The sequence below is a fragment of the Pollachius pollachius genome (assembly GCF_949987615.1).
Source record: "Pollachius pollachius genome assembly, chromosome: 16".
In the NCBI taxonomy this organism is placed as follows: domain Eukaryota; kingdom Metazoa; phylum Chordata; class Actinopteri; order Gadiformes; family Gadidae; genus Pollachius; species Pollachius pollachius.
The window spans coordinates 2125034-2141825 of NC_136949.1; the positions used below are offsets into that span (position 1 = coordinate 2125034).

At 50.8% G+C, this 16792-nt stretch overlaps 1 protein-coding gene across 1 annotated transcript in view; it reads right to left on the bottom strand.

Annotated features, from left to right (window-relative positions):
• Positions 1-16478, bottom strand: part of kidins220b (kinase D-interacting substrate 220b) — a 24496-nt gene extending 8018 nt beyond the window's left edge. The window contains exons 1-22 of the mRNA XM_079754175.1: positions 16339-16478; positions 14245-14386; positions 13705-13803; positions 13089-13187; positions 11874-11972; positions 11056-11157; positions 10510-10608; positions 9730-9927; positions 9078-9176; positions 8743-8841; positions 8342-8440; positions 7968-8145; positions 7047-7211; positions 5956-6135; positions 5041-5206; positions 4808-4965; positions 3261-3550; positions 2948-3088; positions 1784-2021; positions 1122-1210; positions 609-753; positions 5-34 (exon numbers count right to left, since the gene is read on the bottom strand). Coding sequence (XP_079610301.1) covers positions 5-34; positions 609-753; positions 1122-1210; positions 1784-2021; positions 2948-3088; positions 3261-3550; positions 4808-4965; positions 5041-5206; positions 5956-6135; positions 7047-7211; positions 7968-8145; positions 8342-8440; positions 8743-8841; positions 9078-9176; positions 9730-9927; positions 10510-10608; positions 11056-11157; positions 11874-11972; positions 13089-13187; positions 13705-13803; positions 14245-14376 — 2905 coding nt within the window. The 5' untranslated portion in view covers positions 14377-14386; positions 16339-16478. The remainder of the gene's footprint in view (positions 1-4; positions 35-608; positions 754-1121; positions 1211-1783; positions 2022-2947; positions 3089-3260; positions 3551-4807; positions 4966-5040; positions 5207-5955; positions 6136-7046; positions 7212-7967; positions 8146-8341; positions 8441-8742; positions 8842-9077; positions 9177-9729; positions 9928-10509; positions 10609-11055; positions 11158-11873; positions 11973-13088; positions 13188-13704; positions 13804-14244; positions 14387-16338) is intronic.
• Between the last annotated feature and the right edge of the window lie 314 nt (positions 16479-16792).

A 16792-nucleotide genomic window follows, 5' to 3' on the forward strand; every position in this document is an offset into this window, starting at 1 on the left:
TTAAACGTGATCTGATTGGCTCTCAGCAGACGGCCTGCAGGGAGAACAGGAAGTACCGCCCCCTAGTCCGTCAAACCCTCTCTCTGACCTCACATCCTGTCTCAAGGCTTGATGAGGCGTGTGTGTGTGTGTCTATACCGTGTGTGTGTGTGTTTCAGTGTTTGTGTGTGTGTGTGTGTGTGTGTCTATACCGTGTGTTTCAATGTTTGTGTGTGTGTGTGTGTGTGCCAGTGTGTGTGTGTTTGTCGGTTTCAGTGTGTGTGTGTGTGTGTGTGTTACTGTGTGTGTGTGTGTGTGTGTGTTTCTGTATGTGTGTGTGTGTTACAGTGTGTTTTTTTTTCAGTGTGTTTCTCTGTGTGTGTGCATGTGTGTGTTTCAGTGTGTGTTTCTCTAAGTGTGTGCGTGCGTGTGTGTTTCAGTGTGTGTTTGTGTGTGTGTGTGTGTTTCAGTGTGTGTGTGTGCGTGCGTGTGTGTGTGTGTGTGTTTCAGTGCGCGTGTGTGTGTGTGTGTGTTTCAGTGTGTGTGTGTGTGTGTGTGTTTGTTTCAGTGTGTGTTTCTCTGTGTGTGTGCGTGCGTGTCTGTTTCAGTGCGTGTGTGTGTGTGTGTACCTGTCACAGAGACGATGTTCAGCAGCCTTCTCATGGTTTGTGGGCTGATGTCGCTGAACCAGTCCTCGGTCACCAGCAGCTTGCTGAGGTCGAAGGACATCTGCCGCGTCACCGAGCGCTGAACCTGCCGCCGCCGGTACGTGTCCTGACCACAGCCACACAGAACCAGTTACAACCAGTGACAACCAGTGACAACCAGCTAGGACTTTTAGAACCACGCACAACCTGTCAGAACCAGTTGCATCCAGTTAGGACTAGTAGAGCCAAGTACAACCAGTCAGAACCAGTTAGAGTGGGTTGGAACTAGTAAAAACTAATCGGAACAAGTCCAAACCGATTAGAGCCAGAACAATTTGGAACCAGATGGAACCAGTTATACATAAATGAGTCATGCCTCCCGTGAAGCTCTAAATAAACACATTAGCTGTGCGGCTTCAGGCTCTAAGGCCCCCAGGGAGGGAACAGAAGCAGAATAAACCGGTTCTCCGTGAGGAACAGTACGGGTTCTCTCACCCGGCGGTTCAGGGTGGTCTTGCTGCCGAACTTGGAGAGTTCCCCCAGACTGTGTTGAGACAACTTCCTGTCCAGCTCCTCGTGCCAGCCTACACACACACACGCACGCACACACACAAAAACATGAAAGTTACAGTTAATCTTAGTTGATTGTGGTATGTATCTACAGTATGTGTATACGTGAAGTGTGTTGGAGTGTAACGGTGTGTAACCGTCTGTGGCAGTGAGGTCGCTGGCAGCGTGTGTATGGGTAAGGTGTCTGCCTATACTGTGTGTGTCTGTTTGTGTGTCTGTGTGTGTACTGTGTGTCTGTACTGTGTGTGTGTGTGTGTGTTTGTAGTGTGTGTTTTTCTGTGCATGTGTATAGTGTGGGTACTGGGAATGTGTGTATAGTGTGTGTCCTGTGTATGTATGTGTGTGTGTGTGTGTGTGTTTTGTAGTGTGTGTCCTGTGTATGTGTGTGTACTATGTGTTTGTTTGTAGTGCGTGTGCCGTGTGTCTATACTGTGTGTATGTGTGTGTGCGTGTACTATGTGTGTATAGTGTGTGTCCTGTGTATGTGTGTGCGTGTGTTTGTAGTGAGTGTCCTGTGTATTTTTGTGTGTGTGTACTATGAGTTTGTGTGTGTGTGTGTGTGTGTGTGTATAGTGTGTGTGTCTGACCGTCAGCGGGGGCGGTGGGCTCCCGGAGCCCGGGGGCAGGGCAGAGCTTGCGGGCGGAGCTGAGGCCCCGGCTGTTGAGGAAGACGGGCAGGTGCACGATGTTCCTCATGTAGTCGTGGCCGTTTATGTTGGAGTCCCGCAGAACGCTGCTCAGGTTCTGGTTGATGGCCTTGATGATGATGTGGGGGTCGCTGGCGAAGATGGAGATGAAGGGCCCCTTGGAGAACAGGACCCTCACCTGGAGGGGGAGGGAAGGGGGGGAGGGAGAGATAGGGAGGCAAGAGAAGGAGGGAGGGAGGGAGGGAGGGAGGGAGAGGAGGGGGAGAGAGGGAGGGAGAGAGGGGGGGAGGGAGGGGGAGGGAGGGAGAGGGGGAGGGAGGGAGGGACAGTAGACAGATTGATAAAGATGGGGTTTCTCACACGGTTAAACACGCGATCGTCACGGCAACATTTTGCCAGCATCGTCATGGTAACAAGATGATGTCAAACAAGTGAATCACATCAAAGAGACCATAGAAAATGATTTGTTCCTCATGACATGGTGTGTGTGTGTACGATGTGCAGTTGCATAGTTGTGTGTATTTAAGTGTGTATGTGTTTTGAAGCGTGTGTGTGTTTGTGTTTTAAAGTGTGTGTGTGTGTGTGTTTTAAAGTGTGTGTGTGTGTGTGTTTGTGTGTGTGTGTTTTAAAATGTGTGTGTGTGTGTGTGTGTGTGTGTGTGTTTTAAAGTGTGTGTGTGTGCATGTGTGTGTATGGGTGTGTTTTAAAGTGTGGGTGTGTGTGTGTTAACGTGTGTGTGTGTGTGTGCATGTTTGTGTTTTAAAGTGTGTGTGTGTGTTTGTGTGTTTGTGCTTTAAAGTGGTGTGTGTGTGTGTTTGTTTGTGTGTGTGTGTATGTGTTTTAAAGTGTGTGTGTGTGCGTGTTTGTGTTTTAAAGTGTGTGTGTATGTGTGTGTGTGTGTGTTTGTGCTTTAAAGTGTGTGTGTGTGCGTGTGTGTGTGTGTGTGTGTGCGTGCGTGTTTTAAAGTGTGTGTGTGTGTGTGCGTGCGTGTTTTAAAGTGTTTGTGTTTTGAAAGTGTGTGTGTGTGTTTGTGTTTTGAAGTGTGTGTGTGTGTGTGTGTGTGTTTTAAAGTGTGTGTGTGTGTGTGCGTGTGTGCGTCCTCACCGTGTCCAACATCTGCAGCACCTTGTCTTGCTCGCAGGAGTCCAGGCCGTCGATGATGACGGCCAGGCGGGTCTGGTTCTGGGTGAAGCTGTCGATGCTCTTCGCCATGCGGGCCATCAGCTCCACCTCGCTCTTCAGCACCTGGGGGGGGGGGGGGGGGGGGAGGAGGAGGAGGAGGAGGAGGTGGAGGAGGAGGAGGAAGAGGTACACGTTTCGATAAATAAATCAAACCCCAGAGGGATTCGAACCATCAACCCTGGCAGGGTTAATGAATTCATGAAGCCCCCCCCCCCGATCTCCATCAGGTCCTCACCTTCATGAAGCCCTCGCTCTTGAGCTTGGCGAGGTTGTTGGCGGCGCTGTGCAGCCTCTTCCTCTGGGAGTGCAGCACCGAGTCGCTCACCTGCCACCAGGTGCGCACGTTGAGCAGCAGGGCCAGGCCCACCAGGCTGGCCACCGCCACCAGCACGGCGTTCACCGTCTGGTGGTCCGGCTGCAGCCGGAACACCGCCAGCAGCGCCAGCCCCGTGATCAGGCAGGCCAGCACCAGCAGGAAGAGCACGAAGGACGGCACGCAGCAGGTCCGCTTCCACCGCTGCTTACCTGGGGAGGAACCGGAGAGCCAGGGGGTCAGAGGAACCAGAGGAACCGGAGAACCAGGGGGTCAGAGGAACCAGAGTATCAGAGGAACCGGAGAACCGGAGAACCAGGGAGTCAGAGGAACCAGAGGAACCGGAGAACCAGGGGGTCAGAGGAACCAGAGTGTCAGAGGAACCGGAGAACCAGGGAGTCAGAGGATCCAGAGAACCAGAGAACCAGGGAGTCAGAGGAACCAGATTGTCAGAGGAACAATAGGAACCGGAGAACCAGGGAGTCAGAGGATCCAGAGGGTCAGAGGAACCAGAGAACCGGAGAACCAGGGAGTCAGAGGATCCAGAGGGTCAGAGGAACCAGAGGAACCAGATGGTCAGAGGAACCAGAGGAACCGGAGAACCAGGGGGTCAGAGGAACCAGAGTGTCAGAGGAACCGGAGAACTGGAGAACCAGGGAGTCAGAGGATCCAGAGGGTCAGAGGAACCAGAGAACCGGAGAACCAGGGAGTCAGAGGATCCAGAGGGTCAGAGGAACCAGACGGTCAGAGGAACCAGAGGAACCAGAGTGTCAGAGGGTCAGAGGTACCAGAGGAACTTGACCTTGAACTGGAGAACCAGCGGGCCAGAGGAACCAGAGGGCCTGGAGACCTGGATCCCTGGAGACCAGGAGTCCTCAAGACCTGGAGGCCAGGAGACCAGCAGGAGACCTGGAGACCTGGTCCTGTTCCTCCCTCTCTCCCTCTCCCTCCCCCTCTGCCTCCCCTCCCTCCCCCCAGACGTTCCTCTGTGTAGTCGTAGTAGTGTTATGGTGCTGGTGGTAGAGAGAGGAGGACAGACAGAGAGAGAGAGGAGGACAGACAGACAGACAGAGAGGAGGACAGACAGACAGACAGACAGACAGACAGAGAGAGAGGAGGACAGACAGACAGAGAGAGAGGAGGACAGACAGACAGAGAGAGAGGAGGACAGACAGAGAGAGAGAGAGAGAGAGGAGGACAGACAGACAGACAGACAGACAGAGAGAGAGGAGGACAGACAGACAGAGAGAGGAGGACAGACAGACAGACAGAGAGAGAGAGGAGGACAGACAGACAGGCAGACAGACAGAGAGAGAGGAGGACAGACAGACAGAGAGAGGAGGACAGACAGAGAGAGAGGAAGACAGAGAGAGAGGAGGACAGACAGAGAGAGAGGAAGACAGAGAGAGAGGAGGACAGACAGACAGACAGAGAGAGAGAGAGGAGGACAGACGGGAGGACAGACGGACCTTTCCCCTGGGTGTCCTCCGTCTTGAAGACCCTGAAGAGCCGGGCGGCCAGGAAGCCGAACTCGGCCTCGCAGGCGTCGGACAGCGTGGCGATCATCTCCGCCATAGAGGTCTCCCCGCCCACGCTGGACAGACGGTTGTAGTCGGTGAACAGGAACCTGAGGACAGACGGACCGGTTAGAGGAGGCCCCCCAGCCCGCATGACCCCCCATGGAGCGTGAGGCGGAGGTCACCTGACAGGAAGTGCCCGGGTGCTCTGCTCCGGCAGGTCCGGAGGCGTGACGAACATCAGCTTCAGCAGCAGCTCCAGGTAACCAAGGTGACGGGCCAGACGGGTGCTCAGCACCCAGGCCCACGTCCAGTTCTCCCCCTCCCGCCGCCCGCCGAAGTACACCACCACTGGAACCATTAGGAACATTAGAACCACGACTGGATCATTAGAACCATTAGAACCACCACTGGATCATTAGAACCACCACTGGAACCATTAGAACCACCACTGGAACCATTAGAACCATTACACCACCACTGGAACCATTAGAACCACCACTGGAACCATTAGAACCATAAGAACCACCACTGGAACCATTAGAACCACCATTAGAACCATTCGAACCATTACACCACCACTGGAATCATTAGAACCATTAGAACCATCAGAACCATCTCTGGAACCATTAGAACCACCACTGGAACAATTAGAACCATAAGAACCACCACTGGAACCATAAGAACTACCACTGGAACCATTAGCACCATTAGAACCACCACTGGAACCATTATAACCACCACTGGAACCATTAGAACCATTAGAACCACCACTGGAACAATTATAACCACCACTGGAACCATTAGAACCATTAGAACCACCACTGGAACAATTAGAACCATTAGAACCACCACTGGAACAATTAGAACCATTACACCACCACTGGAACCATTAGAACCATTACACCACCACTGGAACCATTGAAACCACTACTGGAACCATTAGAACCATTGGAACCACCACTAGAACATAGAACATATCACCATTAGAACATAGAACCACCACTTGAACATAGAAACATTAGAATGGTAATGTTCTCTGCACCAGGACCTTTACTTTGTGATCTCTGTAACTCTGAGGGGGGGGGGGGGTTCCTCACCGAAGAAGAGGTAGAGCAGGGCCAGCAGGCTGAGGGACACAGCCATGGCCAGCTTGGGGTCCACGGTGAAGCCCAGCACCAGGGCGACCGAGGCGCACAGCAGGAGAGAGAGGAACACCACCAGCCACGAGAACTGGAACAGGGGCTCCACCTGCTGGCCAGCAAAGGTCTTCATCTCGTCTGAGGGGGAGAGAGGGGGGAGAGAGGGGGGAGTGAAGATGTAAGTATTTTCCGGACAACAGCATTCAGGTATTTGGCCAGCCTGGGGTCTTTAGCATCGCTACTGCACGGCTAGCCTAGCCTGGGGTCTTTATAAGGGCTCCTATAGATGTGTAGCTCGCTAGTTAGCCCGGGTTGGTCTCGAAAGGGCTCCTATAGGTGTGTAGCTCGCTAGTTAGCCTAGCCTGGGGTCTTCATAAGAGCTCCTATAGTTGTGTAGCTCACTAGTTAGCCTAGCCTGGGGTCTTCATAAGAGCTCCTATAGGTGTGTAGCTCGCTAGTTAGCCTAGCCTGGGGTCTTCATCAGGGCTACTATGTGTGTAGCTCATTGGTTAGCCTAGCCTGGGGTCTTCATAAGAGCTCCTATAGGTGTGTAGCTCGCTAGTTAGCCTAGCCTGGGGTCTTCATCAGGGCTACTATGTGTGTAGCTCATTGGTTAGCCTAGCCTGGGGTCTTCATAAGAGCTCCTATAGGTGTGTAGCTCACTAGTTAGCCTAGCCTGGGGTCTTCATAAGAGCTCCTATAGGTGTGTAGATCGCTAGTTAGCCTAGCCTGGGGTCTTCATAAGAGCTCCTATAGGTGTGTAGCTCGCTAGTTAGCCTAGCCTGGGGTCTTCATAAGAGCTCCTATAGGTGTGTAGCTCGCTAGTTAGCCTAGCCTGGGGTCTTCATAAGAGCTCCTATAGGTGTGTAGCTCGCTAGTTAGCCTAGCCTGGGGTCTTCATCAGGGCTACTATGTGTGTAGCTCATTGGTTAGCCTAGCCTGGGGTCTTCATAAGAGCTCCTATAGGTGTGTAGCTCGCTAGTTAGCCTAGCCTGGGGTCTTCATAAGGGCTCCTGGGTGTGCAGCTAGCCCGTTAGCCTGGCGCTCACCCTCAAGCTTCTTGAGCAGGAAGGACTTGCCACTGCCCCACTGGGCGTACAGCCCAACGCAGATGGGCGGCTGCATGGTGGGCTCGCTCAGGATGTCCGCCAGCGCACTGCTGTACAGGTCGTAGCCTAGCATGTCCCCGTCGCACTCGGAGGGGGACAGGTGGCCTGCAGAGAGAGAGACGAACACATACACACACACAGACATACACACACATACAGAGACAGGCGCACACATACAGAGACATACACAAACAGACACACATACAGACACACAGACACAGCACATACAGTCACACACACACAGACACATACAGACACACACACACAGACACATACAGACACACACACACACACACACAGACATACACACACACACACAGACACATACGCACACATACACATACAGACACACACATATGCACACATACATATACACATTGAGACATGTCATTGTTATTTCATAATCAGGCTGACTAATGAATAAAGGATGACTAATAGACACATCAATGCCTTTTGAATCTATCATCAGGCTGACTAATAGATACCCATGATATCAGGGTGACTAATAGATCATGGCATACTGATTAATTGGTTTATATTACATTGATATATTTCTGTCATCAGGCTGACTAATAGATTCATGATGACTAACAGACACATCATCACCATCTGAGTCATCAGGCTGACTAATGGATCAAGGATGATAGGTTCAGAGGCAGCAGGCTGACTAATGGATCCAGGCTGACTTATGGATTCAGGCTGACTAATAGATTCATGATGACTATAGACACATCATCACCATCTGAGTCATCAGGCTGACTAATGAGGATCAGGATGATAGCTTCAGATGGGGCAGGCTGACTAATGGATTCAGGAGGATAGCTTCAGATGGGGCAGGCTGACTAATGGATGGAGACTCACGCGCTCCAAAGATCTGCGTGAGGATGCTCTTCTGGTGGCTGCAGTCGATGTTGTACGGCGTCTCTCCCGCCTTGTTGGGCCGGTACAGCAGGCGGCCATCTTTAGGGTTCCTCAGCAGCAGCTCGGCCAGCCGCCGGCTCCGCCCCCGGATGGCGATGTGAAGGGGCGTGTCTCCTTTCTGAAACACAGGAAACAGGGAGCTGGAGAAATCCTTCACAGTAAAAGCCCCTCGTTTGGAAAATAAAACAAAATAAAAATGTTGATGTAGAAATACAATTGAAATATTCTAGATAGGTTGGTGGTTACTGGTGAATAGGTTAACTGGTGAACTGGTGAACTGGTTTACTGGTAATTGTTGTTAACTGGAGGCTTACTTTGTCCACCGCTGAAACCTTGGCTCCTTTATCCAGCAGCAGCTCAACAATGTCGATGTTCCTCATCTTAGTGGCTTTGATCAGAGGAGTCTCTCCATCCTGGAAAGAGAGAGAGAGAGAGAGGGTTACAGAGTCTCTCTATCGGAGAGAGAGAGAGAGTTACAGTGTCTATATCCTAGAGAGAGAGAGTGAGCATTACTGTGTACATCCTAGAGCGAGTCATGCAGACAGACAGACAGAGAGACAGACGGGCAGACAGACAGACAGGCAGACAGCAACCAGACAGACAGACAGACGGGCAGACAGACAGGCAGACAGGTAGACAGACAGACAGACAGACAGGCAGACAGGCAGACAGACAGACAGACAGGCAGACAGCCAGACAGGCAGACAGACGGTACCTTGGTGCAGTTCTCGGTGTCGGGGTTGCACTGCAGGATGTCTCGGACCATGGTGGCGTTCCCCTTCTCCACCGCCCAGTACAGCGCCGTCTTGTTCTCCTGAGGAACCACACAGCCAATCACAGAGCAGCACGGCCCAGCGCGGCCAATCACAGACCAGCACGTCCCAGCGAGGCCAATCATTGACCAGCACGGCCAACTGCGGCCAATCACAGTCTTCTGATGCTAAGGGTGTTTTGGGGGGACCTTGGTTTATGGGGTCGTGATGGGGTCATGGGGGTCGTGATGGGGTCATGGGGTCATGGGGGTCCTGATGGGGTCATGGGGGTCCTCACCTGTCCTCTGATGTCGATGTCTGCGTACTTCTGCAGCAGAGCTTTGACAATCTCCACGTGTCCGCCCCGCACGGCTCCGATCAGAACTGTGTCCCCGCTCTGGAGAACCACACAACAACAGAACCACACACACACAGAACCACACACAGAACCACACACACACAGAACCACACACACACAGAACCACACACACACAGAACCACACACACACACACAGAACCACACACACAGAACCACACACACACAGAACCACACACAGAAACACACACACACACACACAGAACCACACACACACACACACACAGAACCACACACACACATACTCATTAGAGTTTGTTACAGTCAGTCAGATCCACCCTCACCGAACCACACCCTCACCGAATCACACATGGTACGTAGCTTCACTGTGTGGTTATTATTGGATGTAACGGTTAGCGTTATGCTCGTTGGGTAAGTTATGCTAGTTCTAATTATTGGGCCTGTTAGCATTGTGCTAGCTGGTTGAGTTGTACTACATGGGTGAGTTTAGCTTGTTGGTAATGGTTAGCATTATGCTAGTTGGTTTGCGCTGTGATACTTTTAAGTCTCTCTAGTTGCTTGAGTTATGCTAATCTGTTAACTTGATGCTAGTTGTTTCAGTGCGTGGTCTGACCCGGTCGGGGATGTTGACGTAGGTGCCGGCGTCCAGCAGGTCCTGGACGATCTCGGTGTGGCCCTCCTTGGCGGCGATCATCAGCGCGGTGTTGCCGTCCTTGTCCGTCATGTTGACGTTGGGGTTCCTCTTCAGCAGCTCCTTCACCACCTCCGAGAAGCCCCCCTTCACCCCCACGATCAGGGCCGTCATCGAGTTCTGGAGCCCAGGGACCGGAACACAGGTTAGTGACCAGCTACTGGTTAACCCCTCAGCATATACACTAGCTGTTAGTGACCTGGCTACTGGTTAACCCCTCAGTTCATACACTAGGATGCTGTTATTGACCTGGCTACTGGTTAACCCCTCAGTTCATACACTAGGATGCTGTTATTGACCTGGCTACTGGTTAACCCCTCAGTTCAGACACTAGGATGCTGTTATTGACCTGGCTACTGGTTAACCCCTCAGTTCATACACTAGGATGCTGTTATTGACCAGGCTACTGGTTAACCAATTAGTTCATAGACTAGGACGCTGATCCCAGATCAGTTCATCTATCCTCCTGGGGGTGAGGCTGTGGAGGCGAGTGTAGCATCAGTAGAGGAGCTAACAATCTAGCTTAGCTTCGGTTAGCTTAGCGTCTGTAACACTGTAGCTTAGCTTCAGTTACCTTAGCGTCTGTAATACTGAAGCCTAGCTTTATCATTAGATGAGCTAACACTGTAGCTTAGCTTCAGTTAGCTTAGTGTCGGTATCACTGTGTAAATATTTGTGTAGTGAGTATATATAGGAACATACCGCCCCCTCCTGGTCGACATCCGCTCCGTTCTCCAGCAGGTGCATCACACTCTCGAAGTGACCCTTCCTGGAGGCCCAGATCAGAGGGGTGGTGCCGTACTGCAACACACACACACACACACACACACACACACACACACACACAGGTGTTAGCTTATGTTAGCTGACCATGACCTGAACCAGCTAAAGTATTCCAATTGTAACTGATATTGGCTAAATATAATTGATGTGGACGGAGGCGATGCTAACAGAAGCTAATCGATGAAATCCAACACTTACTGATGTTAGGTGAATGGAAAGTAATGCCATGGGAACACTTATGCTACCGGATGGAAGCTGATGCTAACTGATGCTAGCGGATGGAAGCTAATGCTCACTGATGCTAGGTGATGGAGGTTTGATGCTAACTGATGCTAGCGGATGGAAGCTAATGCTAACTGATGCTAGGTGATGGAGGTTTGATGCTAACTGATGCTAGCGGATGGAAGCTGATGCTAACTGATGCTAGTGGATGAAAGCCGGTGATGCTAACCGGTGCTAGCTCACCTTGTCGGAGCAGTTGACCTTGGCTCCGTTGTCGAGGAGCAGCTTGACGATGTCGGCGTGGCCCCGCCCCGCCGCCCAGATGATAGGATACACACTGTACTGCTGCAGACAGACAGGTGGACAGACAGGGGGGGTAAAGAGACGGGGGGACAGACGGGGGGACAGACAGGGGAGGAGAGAGACAGACAGGAAGAAACAGAGGTGGAGATACAGGGGGGTAGAGAGACGGATGGAGAGAGACAGTCAGGGGGACAGACAGGTGGACAGACAGAGGGGTGGAGAGACACAGACAGGTGGACAGACAGGGGGACAGACAGGTGGACAGACAGGGGGACAGACAGGGGGACAGACAGGTGGACAGACAGGGGGACAGACAGGGGGATAAAGAGACGGGGACAGACGGGGGGACAGACAGGGGGGTGAAGAGACGGGGGGACAGACAGGGGAGGAGAGAGACAGACAGGAAGAAACAGAGGTGGAGATACAGAGGGGTAGAGAGACGGATGGAGAGAGACAGTCAGGGGGACAGACAGGTGGACAGACAGAGGGGTGGAGAGACACAGACAGGTGGACAGACAGGGGGACAGACAGGTGGACAGACAGGGGGACAGACAGGTGGATAGACAGAGGGGTGGGGAGAGACAGACAGGTGGACAGACAGGTGGACAGACGGAGGGGTAGAGAGACGGGTGGAGAGAGACAGACAGGTGGCAGTTGTATGTGAGCTTAATAATATCTTGGTTAAGTGGTCAGCTTTGTGTGTGTGTGTGTGTGTGTGTGTGTGTGTGTGTGTGTGTGTGTGTGTGTGTGTGTGTTACCTGTCCTGTTGTGTTGGGGTTGGCTCCATTCTCCAGTAGAAGCTCACAGACCTCCACGCGACCTTTATAGGCAGCCCACATAAGGGCTGTCCAGCCACCCTGTTCAATACGGAACATTATAGATCAATATCTGATCAATACACAACATTATAGATCATTATCTGATCATTACACAACATTATAGATCAATATCTGATCAATACATAACATTATCGATCAATATCTGGTCAATACATAACATTATAGATCAATATTTGATCAATACAGAACATCTTAGATCAACATCTGATCAATACACAACATTATAGATCAATATCTGATCAATAACAATATAGATCAATATCTGATCAATACATAAAGTTATATATCATTATCTGTTCAATACATAGCATTCTAGATCAATATCTGATCAATAACATTCTAGATCAATATCCGATCAATGGTCACCGACCATTGATCAATGATCTGGTCACCGACCCGCGGTGAATGGATGGATCAATAAACCAGTCTCTGTCTTCTTTTTGCCTGGTCGAGGTCTCACATCCATCCTGACAGCCTCCCGGTTGCTAGGTAACCAGAGGCTCTGTGACCGCAGAGGTTTGGAACCTTGGTCGGTGGTTGCCGCGGTGACCGTACCGACGCACCAACGCTCAGAATACTAACGACCCTGGTGTCCGCGGTGATCACAGAACTCCCCTCTGACATGCACTGGTCTGACGGGGTTCCCACACTAAATACTGGTCACGATGGAACGGGCTGGACTAGTCTGCTCGCTTCGTATCGGACTCAAGACTATTGGTGTTGGTACCATGTGGTTAGCAAAAAGTTAGCATGTTGATAGCATGTTCTCTACCATGTCTCTGTGCTCCAGGCAGATGTGCTGTTAGCATATCATCTACCATGTCTCTGTGCTCCAGGTAGATGTGTTGTTAGCGTGTTGTTAGCGTATTGTTAGCATGTAGTTAGCATGTGGTTAGCATGTTCTCTACCATGTCTCTGTGCTCCAGGTATATATGCTGTTAGCACGTTGTTAGCGTGTTGTTAGCATGTTGTTAGCATTTCGTTAGCATGTTGTGTACCATGTCTCTGTGCTCCAGGAAGATGTGTTGTTAGCATGTTGTTAGCATGTCGTTAGCATGTTGTGTACCATGTCTCTGTGCTCCAGGAAGATGTGTTGTTAGCATGTTGTTAGCATGTCGTTAGCATGTTGTGTACCATGTCTCTGTGCTCCAGGTAGGCGCTGTTCTCCAGCAGCTCCTTGACCACCTCCAGGTGCCCCTCCTTGGCACCTGAGATCAAAGCGGACCAGCAGTCCTGGGGGAGGGGAGAGAGAGAGAGAGGGAGGGAGGCTGTTACCATGGCAACACATGGATACCTTGTTGCCATGGGAACAACCTCCCTGGAACAGTCCCGTTCGTATGTTAGAGGCTGTGTCCCAGGTGGATAGAGATACATATATATAGAGAGAGAGAGAGAGAGAGAGAGAGAGAGAGAGAGAGAGAGAGAGAGAGAGAGGGGATGGGGAGAGAGGGGGATGGAGAGAGAGAGAGAGAGAGGGGGATGGGGGGATGGAGAGAGAGGGGGATGGAGAGAGAGGGGGATGGAGAGAGAGAAAGAGAGGGGAGGGATGGAGAGAGAAATGGATGTAGAGTGGATAGAAAGAGATTAATAGATAGTGATTAGAGATAGAGCTAGATACAGTAGAACGAAGACACAGCCGAGTGATAAAAGAAGGATTGTAGATGAGATAAGATGGAAACAGAGACAGAGCGACAGAGAGATGCAGCAGATTATTAGCAGGTTATTGATTGAGGATTGATTGATTGATTACCACGTCGTCCAGATTGACGTTGGCTCCCCTCCTGATCAGCTCCTGAACGATCTCCAGGCTGCCTTGCTCAGAGGCCAACATCAGGGGAGTCTGACCATTCTGTTACCACACACAAATACGCACACACACAAACACACCTCATTAATAACAAACCAATAGATCAATCCATGATTCCAATGATCATTGATCCATGACTGTAAGTGTATAACTGGATCTGTTACTGTAGATCTATAACTGTAGAATGTGTCTACAGTGAGTGTGTTTCAGGCGGAGGTGTGGCGGTTGTTCTGGATGAAGATGGGCTGATGAGGAGGAAGAGGAGGAGGATGGAGATTCAATTGAGGTTGATGATAAGCTAATGAAGATAATGATGATGAGGGTGATGACACGAAGAGGAAAACGAGCGGGATGATGAAGCTCATGATGTAGCTGAGGGTGATGACGAATGACGGGGACAATGATGGGGACAATGATGGTGGTGATGAATGAGATGACGATGAAGATGACGCTGAAGGTGAGGAGGAGGAGGGCGGGGCTCACGTCGCTGCGGCCGTCCACCTCCTTGAAGCGGTCCAGGTGGGACTTCAGGGCCCCCAGGTTCTCCTCCTCCACGTAGCTGAACAGGTTCTGGATGGCCAGCGTGGTCATCTTGATGGAGGTGGTGGTGTCCATGGTTACGGCTCTGCGGGGGAGGGAGGAAGGTCAGGAGGAGGCTGGGCGGATCGGGTCCGAGCGGTACCCCAGTGAAACGCAAAAGTACAGGAACTGGAGAACTCTTGGGTTGTCTGGGTTCTACTGGTCGTTTCTGGGTTCTACTGATCATGTCTGGGTTCTACTGATCGTGTCTGGGTTCTACTGACCGGGCCTGGGTTCTACTGGTCATGTCTGGGTTCTACTGATCGTGTCTGGGTTCTACTGGTCGTGTCTTGGTTCTACTGGTCGTGTCTGGGTTCTACTGATTGTGTCTGGGTTCTACTCATCGTGTCTGAGGCTCAAGGTCGACCAATAAGGTTTTTCAAGGCCGATTTCGATATCTTTTCGTCACAACAGAAATTGAAACCGATATTTTAGGTTGACATTAATTTGCAGTCACTATATATTTTCATACATTTCAAACTACTACAAACTTTTTACTTTTCCAATGTAGAGTGTGACGCTAATGCACACAAGCTAGCAGGCTGGCTGTAGCGGATGGAGCTAGCTGGCAGACTGTCTGTAGAGTTAAGAGGGCTAGCTGGAGCGATGAGAGAGATAATTGCCAGGCTATTTGCAGAGCGCTATCTTCCGGGCTATCTTTAGAGATAAGAGGGCTATCTGCTAGGTAATTGGTAAAGCGCTGAGAGCTAGCTGCTACAAGAAAGTCTAGCAGCTCGCTCTCTCCTATCTACCTCTGCAGAGGCGTTTGTTGCGATACTGAACAGCAACGTGTTTGAAGATAGCATTGCTAGCTATATTAGCGCCTCAGCCAGGGCGGGCTGACATTTCTTAGATGTCAGGAATTCTGTCACCAACACAGTCTTCAAACCAGGACCTGCCTGTCTGCATTTCTGTTTATCTGTCAGCAGTAACATCAGTTTCCTGGGATTACTTGCAGACAGCCAGACATATTGCTATTTATGTATGTTTTCTCTCTCTCTCTCTCTCTCTCTCTCTCTCTCTCTCTCTCTCTCTCTCTCTCTCTCTCTCTCTCTCTCTCTCTCTCTCTCTCTCTCTCTATCCCCCCCCCTTCCTTCCTTCCTTCCTTGGAAGGTAGGAATGAATCTAATATTCGTTCCCCATACGTGTTTAATAACCTTCTCGGTAACTCTTGCTGCGTTTCCCATAACGGTCTAGTGGTGGCGCTGTTTTGTCCTTTATCCCAGACGTGTAATATAATGGGACTGTTATGAGTACGTTAACGCCCACAGACCCCCCGGGTCCTGTTTATCGACCGGAACACCCCCATTCGGAGGAATGCATTGAAATCACAGACCTCAGCCGGTTTGAGTCCTGCAGGATAACGAGGTCAGACCGTCTGAAGGGCCGCCGTCCAATGAAGCCCGTTTATAAACATGGGCTCCATACAAATTTCGATGAGCACGTTTTCTAAAAACGTGATAGAAAACAGGAGCTGAGGCTATTTTACGAGGCGTATAAAATAATGTTTAATACCATCTGATTGAGATCCGGTGCAATAATATTCAACACAATCACATTTTAAACGGAAGGATTTTCACATTCCGTTACATTTGGCCTATTCTGCATCACACCTTTATATCAGTATATAATTATGTCATTATATCAAACACAAGACACGGCGATACAAGGTCATGTTAGACATTGTTATTGTGCACGGACGGAGACACACACACACACACACACACACACACACACACACACACACACACCCTTCCCTTCATGAATAATCTCCTGCATCCCACCGTTAAACGTTAACTCGCTACCGCAATAACGACGTCCTAACGCCCCTAACGCATTTAGCCGCATTTATTATAGCAGGCATATAATAAGCAGCTTGCAAAAAACACACGCACACACTACTGCTCCTCTACCACAAATAACGATACGCTCCAATCTGACAACTGTCAATCAAAGCACGCATCGATCACGAGGAGTCAGAACCGTTTCAGTATTCACCGTTAAACCCCGCCGGTGAGAGATGAGGGGTCGGTCCGGTCCAGGCGGCTCGGGTCCCGGTGGGAGATGTGTCTTCTGCGGGTCTCCTCTAGATGAAAGGCAGCAGTCTATTCCCCATCCCACACTACAGCCATTTTGTGGAGCAGAAAAACAGTGGAGCTGAAGAGACGCTGCGCGTCAATCACGGACAAGCCCCGCCCCCTGCCGTGACGCGCACAGCAACAGAGGAGGATGGGGGGGTGATGAAGAACGAGGGGATGAAGGAATGAAACCAAGTAATTTATACAGAAGACAGCAAATGCCGCAGCCTTGCCGTCTAGTCCAGTGAAAGCTGGAACATTCTAGTCAACGGTAATGAGCTTCATTGTGTAGAACTGAACCAATAGCCGGGCCTGTTTCTATTGTACACAGTAAATAGAGTCGGTGCAGGACACGGAATGGCCTCGCTGATGGG